Genomic DNA, 11,276 nt, shown 5'->3' on the forward strand with positions numbered 1-11,276 from the left:
GCCACTTATGGCAAAACATTTCCTAATCTGTACATTACGTTGTCGAATCTTCAGAACACCAGCGACTTGACCTGACCTTTGTCACCTCCTCTCCTCTCTCTTCATTTGCTTTCTGTATTTTTTCTTTACCATTCCAGTCTTCTGCCTTAGCGGGTTTTGTCCAGGTTTTTATTCCATGGTGGTTTACACTGCACCTGTGGGCCAGTGATCCTCCTGCGGTGATCCTCTGTTCTCTAGTTGTTACACTACTACTACTATCATTAATTACTTCACTACTACTACTACTCTTCTGTTACTTCTATCAATTGTTTTGCCATTACAACTACTGCTGCTGCTGCTTCCTCCTCAATACTGCTAACATCACTGCTGCGTTACTGCCACAACCACTACTATTTCTACTTCTACAGCTGTTATATACCTTTTGTGTCCTTGTATTGTTTGTAACAGCTTGACAAAGTTCCTGGAGAGCGAAACGTTGTCACAATAAAATGTCACATTAGTTACATCTATTTTCTTTTACGTAACATAATTCTAACATTATTACTAGTTTAGAATAACTAAGGTAAGCACAAAAAAACTTCAAATTATCTAAATAAATATTTTATTGTTAAAGATATTTAAATAGATAATAAATCTTGGTATGTACAGGAAATGTACTAGGATATAGTATTAAATTCTACAAAGCTGCTCAGTTTTGGTCTCTCATTAATACAAAATGGACCTAAATTAACTGGAAGGCAAACACAGAAAGATGACAAAATCCCCTGTAACAAGAAACTTACCTATAAGGATGGACTCAAAATTCTGTTTAATATTTCATTCAATTTTAAGGCAAAAATCCGGCGGGAAAAGAAAAATAACCTAACCAAGGGACTCTCATCTTACTTTGCACTGTAATATTCACGAGGAAGCGCTAAACTCATAAGGGATCATACCACGTGAGGATAAGAGGTAATCAGATTTGATCTATGAAAGACGGGGAGCGAGAGGGTAACTCCAATTTCTTGTATCAAAACCTTTTTTCCAGTTGAAGTGGTGAACTTGTCGTAATCATTTTATTTGTCAGGAAACAGGACACGTGTTTCCTGACGTGGGTTCTAGCCATGGCCCACCACTGGAGCTTTTGGTCCTCTAACAGAGGCCTTCAGCTGGCTTACCGGTCCACCCCTTTTAAAATTTAAGATTTCTGGGGGGTTTGAGATCTCTGAGCTTGCATTCTTGGGAGGCAAAAACTGTGGCAGATATGATGGACATGTCCAAGTGGAAGACAGACATAAAGAACCAAGAAAGAATTTGAAACAATGGCTTCAAGCTGGATAAATTAAGATTTAGAAAGGTTGCCGGAAAACACTAGTATGATAACAGGTTTACAGACGAGTGAGATAAACTGTCAGGTAGCGTCATTGAAGCTAATACTTCAATAACTTTAAAAGTACGACTCACGAAATCGTATTAACACGATTGCAAACCACGCACTGGCCTGGAGGTTTAGGTCTCACTTGCCATGGGTTCAAATCCCACCCGTTTCGTGTTTTTATTTTTTTTTAATATATTAAACATATATGAGTTGGGAATGGATGAGTGTGAGTAAGACTTGCCTGTATGGTATAAACCTTAGTAATAGATACCCACAAACTGGTTTAGAAAGACACATAAGCAAACACTTGGACGTATTTATTAGAAAAAGTTTTAGTCCTGGAACCTTGATCCAGGTCCCAAGACCAAAACTTTTTCTATGTCCTAATGTTTACTTACGAGTCTTTCTAAACCAAGACTTGCCTAGTATTGTCCAGGCGGCATACCGCAGTGCTCTTCTATTTTGATGTTCTTATGGTCATACATGGCTTGTGGTGGTGCTAGGGAATGGTGCAGCCCCTGGCCCTCAAACTCACTGATTTCCTCCAGCTCAGCTTCTACTATTAACTGAGATATTTTCAATTTTACTAATGCTTGCCTTCTCTTAGAAAAAGATTTGACAGTTTTTGCATGACTTAAAAACAAATGTTCGGTGGCATCCAGTTCTAACTTTCTCGATCCAGTCTCCTGCGAAATTTCAAGAGTATTATCAGCAGAGTTGATCACAGCGGCAGAGGTATTATTTCTAGTCGGCTTTTTCTTTCGGGGAGGTTCAATTATTTTCTCCAGGATGTCAGTTTGGGGTTCTGCAACAGTATGGTGCAGGTCATCCAGCTCTTTGAAAGCAGCCTGACTACTCTCCTGCACGTTTTCTGTCCTGAAAAGAGAATTTCAATGTATAAAAATTACAAATTTACTTGTGAATGTTAGGTAAAAGGACACATGAATAACTAATGTGACATTTTACTGTGGCGACGTTTCGCTCTTCAGGAGTTTTGTCATGCCGTTACCAGACTATGGAACAAAACTCTCCTCCAGTCTGAGGGACTGAGGTGACCATGGGCCAGTATGCCTACTGCAGTGCTTATTTGTCCTCTTTAACCTCACATGGTACTTACTCCTCCGTGTCCTTATATTGTTTATAACGGCTTGACAAAGCTCCTGGAGAGAGAAATGTTGCCACAATAAAATTTTGAATTATTATAATGTGAGTAGACCTGACGCTAAATTAATAATTACAGTATTAAAACCAGCTACTCTGGTAAATTAAATTTGTGGACAGTATATGATTAGGCTTGTTGGGTACACAAAAGAAATTTGTATTACCACTTACCATTTAATTACTGTAGATGAATCACGCCACACCTGCCTGACACCTAGACCCTACACTGGCCAGCTAGAGATCTAAATGCAAATACTAATGGTGCACTTCCCTGTCAGTGATGTTCGTATCCCTTATCATCCACCATCCACATCTAATACTTGAGGTCCCACAAATTTCCTGTCCCAATTCTTCAGCAGGAATGTGTCAGCAATTACTAAATTATGGATTGAGGCTGATATACACCAACTGACCTTGGAGAGCACCTGACTACACTGCAAAATTTAGTCCAGTGCTCACACGTTAATTAAATTCAGTACAGCGCCTCCCTCTGTGGCGTCACTCCACTGGCTGTTCTGCATCCCCCTCACTCAAAATTTCTCGAAGGGTCCAAATAGCATTACATTTTAATACACAATTATAATCATTTATATATTCTACATTTTGGAAATAAGTAAAAAATTTCCACAAAAGTGTCACATTAGCTACACATTTCCTTTTACTTAATATATTGTTGGTAATTCTACCATTCTTACTACCTCTGTATGGCCTTAGTGCTATGATAATATAAGCTAACAACTAGGCTCACTTTCAAAACTTATGGAAAAAGATTTCTCCACATTAATGTTACTTTGTTATGTTTTAACCAAATAATAAATTATATGTACATACAGGAACCTTAACCTTTCTGTGAATTTTTTTTTTTCAACAAGTTGGCTGCCTCCCACCGAGGCAGGGTGACCCAAAAAGAAGGAAAATCCACAAAAAGAAAATACTTTCATCATTCAACACTTTACCTCACTCATAATCACTGTCTTTGCAGAGGCACTCAGATATGACAGTTTAGAAGTCCCTCCAAACTGTCAATATCCCAAACCCCACCTTTATTATTATGAGCAAATCACCTGCACGAGACTTACAGGCTATTACCAGATGCCTTTGCTGTTAATTTCACCTTGTATATATAAATATTTATTCTTCCTCAGAATCCGTAGAGTGCATGAATACAGATCGATCGATCAATTCCATCCCATATTGTACAATGATTTGTTCTTATAGTTTGTAATGCATTACGTTAAAACTGATTACGTTAACACCCATTACGTAAAACTCATTTTAATATCCATTATGATACCATCCATTAGTTCTAAGTTACATATGAATTTGTTATTGTATAGAATCAGCCCAGAACCACCTGCCTGTTCAGTCTATAGCATAGTAGTGTATGTCGGGACGACATACGTAACATAACCGAGCTGTCAGCATAGTTGCTGATCCCCTTATATGTGTTGTATAGCGTATCATAGTACCATCCATGTGCTTTATATAGAAGATCCCTAGGCCGAGTGACTGTATGACATCACGGGATACAGCATGAGTCAGTGAGACAAGCTGCCTCCCTCTCAGTTGACGCATAGGCATAGAAGAAGGCGGAACACGGCAGGCTGGGCTCCCTCCATCTCCCATTACCACAGTCTGACAATATAGCGTTACCATCCAACAAGTGAGTTTACCTTATCCATCAATCTCCTACCGAACCCCACACGACAAAGGTAAGTGGGACTTAGTGGCAGTAGGTCACTGAACTGTCACTCCTTCAACTGCCAACTTTTTCATCACTCACAAAAAGCTAGACCTGACATTAAATTAATAATTATAATATTAACACCAGCTACTCTGGTAATTAAAGTTGTGTGGACTGTATAGGATTAGGTTTGTTGGCTACACAGAATATAATTATTATACATAAATTATTAGTGTTATTAGAAAGGAAATTCTTATTAACTTTTCATTTAATTACTAGAAGACAATGCTGATGGAACACACCGTAACTATACCCTAACAGCTGGGATTTACGATGGTCACATGTAATTCTTGAGGTCCCGTAAATCAATAAATAACAAAAAAGGCACAATACCGTGACTGGTCCAAGTCGGACCGAAACGTCGTCGTAAGCTTCTCTCTTTTATGTGCGGGTTATTTGTGTATTGTCCCGTAAATCTCCCGTCCCAATTCTCCAGCAGGAAACATTAGCACAGGTTCCTATTACAAATTCATTCTGAAACACCTCAATTTGGCCTCGGAAGACGCCGAATTATTAACAGAATTTCCCATGACAACTTGTGCTCACCCTGTACACTCTGTAATCATTATTTAACTACATGTAAACCACACACTAACCAAATTCTGTAAACTCAGCATTGTAATCCTTATAGAGAATAAACTTTGAATTTGAATTTGAATTATAAATGGCCTCTCCCTCCCCGGCGTCACTCAGCAGCACTTCTACCCCCCCCCCCCCTACTGGAAATTTTTTGAAGGGTCCAAATAGCATCACATTTTAATACACAATTATTATATTATTAATTTATATGTTCCACATTTTGGAAATTATGTAAAAAAAATCCACACTTGTAAAACCCTGTGAAAGAAAGAGCGAGTGACTTACTGTCTATCAACTACATGAGGCTTCAGGAACTCCAGCTGGGTGGCCCACGGCCACTTCTTATACTTCTTAGCAGTTTTTCCTGTTGTCTTCTCTGTTCTGAGGAACTTGACGTAAGAATCTCGAAGGTTTTTCCATTTGGCCTTTGCTGCTTCTCCTGAAATTCAATTACAATGTATGATGAGGGGTAACTCTCAAAACAGTTTAAAAATAAGCATGATTATTACCATATTATTATTACATTCATAGGGAAGCCCTAAACCTCACTTGGAGAATGGGAGGCAATCAAATTCGATTCAGGGAAGGATTATTATTAATATAATTAAAACCAAGTGCTAAACCCACAAGGGTCAATCCAAGGAAAGGGAGGTTATCCCAGCTTTCTTGACTGATTATAATTATGGGGGAGCGCTAAACCCGTAGGATTATACAGCACGTGGGGGATGGAAGGTATTCAGGTTCAATTCAGGGAACCGAAGCACAGATCCAACTCCCTAGATCAAGAGCCCTCACCAGCATCAAGGAACCTCCCTTGAGGGGCCTTGAAGGATAAGATAAAAGATTTGTTCCGATATTTTTTCTTTTAGCCCGGGGGAGGGTTAGCCTCCCAGGATAACCCAAGAAAGTGAGGGACAGCAGGTGTTAGGAAACATGCCCAACGTTTCCATCCGTGCCAGGGATTGAACAACGGACACTTAGTGTGAGTGCGTTGCCAACCAAGCCACGGGTCAACGCCACCGCGACCCGGTTCTCGGCCAGGCCTCTCGGTGGATTAGAGCTTGATCAACCAGGCTGTTACTGCTGATCACAAGCAACACAACTTAAAAACGACAGTCCGGCTGATCGGGCAATGACGTTAAGTAGCTTAAGGCCTAACTGTATTAAACCTTTCCTGTATATAATAATAATAATAATAATAATAATAATAATAATGAGACCTACTGGAAAGTTATGGTGATACCGACAGTAGATAACACAAAATTAGACTACTTTTAAATAAAATGTATAAAGGATTCAATGGATTTAAGTTAGACAAATTTAGATTTAGAAAGGATACAAAAGACTAGTGGTTGGGTTGTCATTGAATGGAACAACTCCCGAGTAGCGTCACTGCGGCAAAAGCTTTGCGTGGCTTAAAAAAATAGGTTAATAAGTTTATTTAGGTACAGGTACACATAAGTATAAGTTCTGTCAAGCACCTTAACTACTGGGAACGCTTGGAAGCACTTGACTTGTACTCGTTGGAACGCAGGAGGGAGAGATATATCATAATCTACACTTGGAAAATCTTGGAAGGAATGGTCCCAAATCTGCACACAGAAATCACTCCCTACGAAAGTAAAAGACTGGGCAGGCGATGCAAAATGCCGCCAATAAAAAGTAGGGGCGCCATTGGTACACAAAGAGAAAACACCATAAGTGTCCGGGGCCCAAAACTGTTCAACAGCCTCCCATCAAGCATTAGGGGAATTGCCAATAAACCCCTGGCTGCCTTCAAGAGAGAGCTGGACAGATACCTAAAGTCAGTGCCGGATCAGCCGGGCTGTGGCTCGTACGTCGGACTGCGTGCGGCCAGCAGTAACAGCCTAGTTGATCAGGCCCTGATCCATCGGGAGGCCTGGTCATGGACCGGGCCGCGGGGGCGTTGATCCCCGGAATAACCTCCAGGTAAGTACAATTACCATACCTAGTAACATATGTGTAAATTATCCAGGATAACCCCCAAAAAAACTCAAAGTGACTTATTTCCACTGGGGTCCTTGAGATTGAACGGTACATGAGTGTGTGTGTGAATTAGGCCTGCCTAGTATGGGCCAGTAGGCCTGGTTCAATGCTCCTGCTTTCTTACGCTCTTATAAGAATGGAGGAACACTGCAGCAGGCGTACTGGCCCATAATTGGCAAGTCTTTCTCGAATTCAACGGGTCTTACAATTTATAAAAAATGGGATACGCAGTACGTATTTTGGACAGCTTATGTATTTTCTGTTATATTTTAGTTTTAAGCCTAACATGTATGTACTTACCATTTTCTAGTCCAACCTGCTGAGCTATGTTCTTCCACACATTAATCTTTCTTATACTATCTTTGTAACCTTTATTATTCACATCATAGAGAATTTCGTTGCTTCTTACAATATCAATTAACCTTTCCATTTCGAGCTGTTGATTCATGCCTGTAACAGACACGTAAACAGACGTGTGACAGGCGTGTAACAGACACGTAACAGATGTGTGAGATGCGTGTATCAGACGTGTATTCACAGAACACCAAATAGCCTGGGTGACGAGGCTCTGCCCGCTACGGCAGCCCGCACGCAACTGTTTGCCCGCGCGGGAGGTCCGCTCCACGCCAAGGTGGCCCGCGCCCTCTGTCCTTGTCATCTCAACAGCAAAAAATGTGGTTGATCCCGCGGACGTTCGCGTGTGTGCGTGTGGGCGTTGGCGTGCGTGTGCGTGTGGGTGTTCGCGTGTATGCGTACGGCTGTTTATTTGTGTGTCCATGCTGGCGTTTGGTTGCGTGCTGGTGTACGCGGGTTTGCGTGTGTACTCACCTGTTTGTGGTTGTATGGGTAGTCACAGCTCCTGACAGGTGTTTAAGTACTCATTCATGCTTGCAGAGGTGAAGTCACAGCTCCTGGTCCCGCTTCTTAAACTCTCACCATTTTGCTGTCCAGATCATTCCACTTCCTTACCACTCTGAGGCTGAAAAAATATTTCCTGACATCCATGTGATTTATTTGTTTTTTAACTTCACACTGTACTCTCGTGTACCAGTTTTCCGCCTTTCGAACAGCCTATCCCTATCTCCTTCATCAGTTTCTCTTAGTATTTTTACGTCGTTATCATGTCTCACCTGTCCTGGCCTTTAATGACATCAGACTTATCTCTTTTAGTTTCTCCTCACAGCTCTGGGACTAGTTTCGTTGTAAACCTTTGTACCTTTTCCAGTTTTTTGACATGCATGATCAGGTGTGGGTTCCACAATGGTGCTGCATACTCAAAGAACGGTGCGTGAACCTGTGTGTGTACGTGTATCCGTACGTATGTCCATAAGGGTGTACGTGTGCCCATGCTAATTAATGATCTAAACCTGCGTCCAGCCATTTCTAATTTAATTTAATAATAATATTATTATTATTATTATTATTATTATTATTATTATTATTATTCACGAGGAAGCGCTCCACCCGTAGGGGGGTCACTCATCTCCTAGAAGAATAAGAGGTAATCCGGTTTGAAGGGGAGGCTAGATCCAACTCCATGGATCAAGAACCCTTCACCAGCAACAAGGGACCCCCCAACTTGAAAGGAAGTATCTCCCAGTGTGTTTTGTTTCTAAGAGGCCAACGCCTTTGATGCTGAAGGGCTCTTGATCCAAGTACTGTAGCAAACCTCCCCTCTCTTGAGAATAAAACTGATTGCCTACCTTTCCAAAGGGGCTTCATAATCCTGATGGGCTTAGCGCTTTTCTGAGTATAAATTATAATGATAGCAATAATTAATAACAATAATAATAATAAATAATAATAATAATAATAATAATAATAATATAATAATAATAAAACTTATACATGTGATACACTGAGATATACATTCTTTGATGTATACACACTACTGACCTCAGTGTATATACACACAAAGCGGTAAGTTAATTGGGTTTCAAGAAGATCGACTACACGAGGGTCATTAAAGCTGTATGTCACCTCTACATCACCAGTCCAGTACACTTTAATTTCTACAGCTGTGATTAAAGCAAACTCTAAGCTTATATACACTGAAAGACATACACCTCACGACGCATATATTCTCTGTTAAGCAAGATACTTAGCTCTCCCCATAACACTCCCCAGAGTATATAACAACGTACTGTATCAGTTATATTCAATACCGACAAGATGATGTATATATTTGTACTGTCTTCATATTATACCATGTAATGATAATGCTACTGGATGGCGAAATGTCTACAAGTAAAGATACCCATATGTTGCACGTGTGTTTAATTCATTATATACAACGTGTACTCCTGATGGATGAGACAGTGAACCTAAGACTGAGTTCAGGAGTCATACAGGCGAAGCCTGTGAAGATCTGGGCTCACATATTTGTTTGTGTGGGGTGGAGTGAGTCGAATGAGTTAGTTTATCTCAGCTTCCTTTTACTATATTCCTCCTGCTTTCCTCACACATCTGCTTTAACTAAATATATATCAGAACTGTAAATGTGTGGAATAGACTGCCAATTAGAGGGAAGTAGTTTTGGTAGCCATAATAACCTGGACGGGAACACAAGTGGGTGTGGTTGGGTGTGAATTGGACTTCTCCATTATTGTTATTATAATCAAGGGGGAAGCGCTAAACCCGGAGGATTATACAGCGCCTGGGGGGGATGTGGAAGGCATTCAGGCTTAATTCGGGGAACTGGAGCACAGATCCAATTCCCTCTAAATCAAGAGCCCCCCACCAACATCAAGGAACCTTCCTTGAGGGGCTGGACTTCCCTTGACCAATACGCTTGCTTCAGCATATTCAGTGTAAACAATTAGTAACAAGGCTTTTTGTAGATTAATTCAGGTGATTCAACGTATATCTCTTCAGCTCTTTCAGATTTGCGCTTAAAAAATGTTAACAAACACATCTTTCATCAAATTTAACCTCCACTGTTATGTACTAATTTCAATATACAACTTTATTTCCTTCACAAAATTCCCAGGTTCACCACATCTTGTTTTCACCATATATCTCTTGCTTTTATCACCTCTTTTGTTGCATATTTACACACCTGCGTTCTGTTTTACCGAACATGTTTTTCCTGAATAATCATTACGGGTCTAATGATTTTTTTTATACTACTCCTAATAATAATACCTTTACTAGTGTCACTAGCATTATTATTCTCATAGAGTTTTAATATTATTACACCAGTCTGTTATACATTGATGGATTCGTTTGGAAGCGCTAAACCCGTAGTAGTCATACTGCACCTAGAGAATGGGAAGGAATCAGGTTTGACCCCAGAACTAGCAGGGTAGCTCCAACTGCTTGGATGAAGATCATGCACATCAATACACCTCCTTCCACCCTTCAAGGGACCAGTTGACCCATTGACTGACTACAGGAGGGTCATTAAGTCCTCATTCCATCTAAACACAAACATCAAAAGTACTTTAGTATTAAAGACACGGATTAGAGAAAATTCTTAGTGTATATTCACTGAGATATACACATACATCTCTGTGCATATACCTTCCATCACCACTTGTATAATACTTTCAAATTAATCGAATTGGAGTCTCAAACTATGGTTCGACAAAAAACACGGTGATTACGCGAGGCAGGTTATAACATCTGCTGTATTCGTCAAAAAACATTTTGCTGTACTGGGAAATTACCCAATGAGTGTCTAAGTGAATTCTTGAGATAGATGTCAGAAATTGAGTAAATGGAAGCTCAAAAAGATAGTCCTGTTATTAGATTACGATTATATTAGAGTATTTTAGATTCACCGAGAGTCAGTCGAAGGTTCGAACTGATCGAATCGCATGTTAAAAGATCTTGAGGGGATCAGGTTGGGTGGGAAGAGGTAGTGCGGCATCAGCTTTGTTCCTTGACGGCTTCTATAGATTCCTTGGTTTTTGGCCCTTGTGGTTGTGCTCGTTTCAATCATGCCGAGAGTGAAAGTCCTGGACAACGGAAGCCCTCGTCGTAAGGAAGAGTGGGTGCTGAAGACGTTTCAGTGCGCTACTGGGGTGTTCTTCAGACAATGCAAATGGACGAACTTCGGATGGATTTTCGTTTTACCCAGCGTTGAGGATGTTCTACAAGTTATGCAGCCTCTCGTGAGGGCTAAATTGTGTTCATTTGGGTTGCAGGTCGTAAAGACTGCGCAGTACCGCGCTGACTGTACCCTCATCTGTTACAGCATGTTCGGTACCCTTGACTCGAGTAGTATCAAGGACATGGCTGCCGAAATCGTAGCCTGCAACAACGGCGTCAATGTATCAAGCGTCAAGTGGAGGTGCCCTACTTCCATCTGGGTAGAGTTTAATTCACCTGAGGAGGCTGACAAAATCCTGAACTCCCCAGGGGGCATACAGTTGGCCTTTGGTAAGAGATTTTCTCAACTACGGAGGAAAGAGTACAGAAAAGTTC

The 11,276-nt window shown here is 40.7% G+C and overlaps 1 protein-coding gene across 1 annotated transcript; it reads right to left on the reverse strand.

The window, feature by feature from the left end:
* Positions 1 to 358: 358 nt before the first annotated feature.
* On the reverse strand, positions 359 to 7,521 carry LOC128703564 (uncharacterized). Its single transcript, XM_053798235.2, has 3 exons — positions 7,149 to 7,521; positions 5,127 to 5,280; positions 359 to 2,233 (listed from the first exon to the last, which is right to left on the reverse strand). Exons 1-3 carry the CDS (start codon positions 7,504 to 7,506, stop codon positions 1,780 to 1,782), a joined length of 966 nt encoding a protein of 321 aa, XP_053654210.2. The 5' UTR covers positions 7,507 to 7,521; the 3' UTR covers positions 359 to 1,779.
* Positions 7,522 to 11,276: the final 3,755 nt, after the last annotated feature.

This window comes from Cherax quadricarinatus, chromosome 76 (assembly GCF_038502225.1).
Source record: "Cherax quadricarinatus isolate ZL_2023a chromosome 76, ASM3850222v1, whole genome shotgun sequence".
NCBI classification, from domain to species: Eukaryota; Metazoa; Arthropoda; class Malacostraca; order Decapoda; family Parastacidae; genus Cherax; species Cherax quadricarinatus.

Excerpts from the sequence above, each read along its gene's own strand:
- LOC128703564 (XM_053798235.2), bottom strand. The coding sequence starts at position 7,506 with ATGACAAGGACAGAGGGCGCGGGCCACCTTGGCGTGGAGCGGACCTCC. Across the intron at positions 5,281-7,148 it reads GCAGGTTGGACTAGAAAATG|GAGAAGCAGCAAAGGCCAAA; the intron begins GTAAGTACATAC and ends ATTGAATTTCAG. Across the intron at positions 2,234-5,126 it reads CCTCATGTAGTTGATAGACA|GACAGAAAACGTGCAGGAGA; the intron begins GTAAGTCACTCG and ends TTCTCTTTTCAG.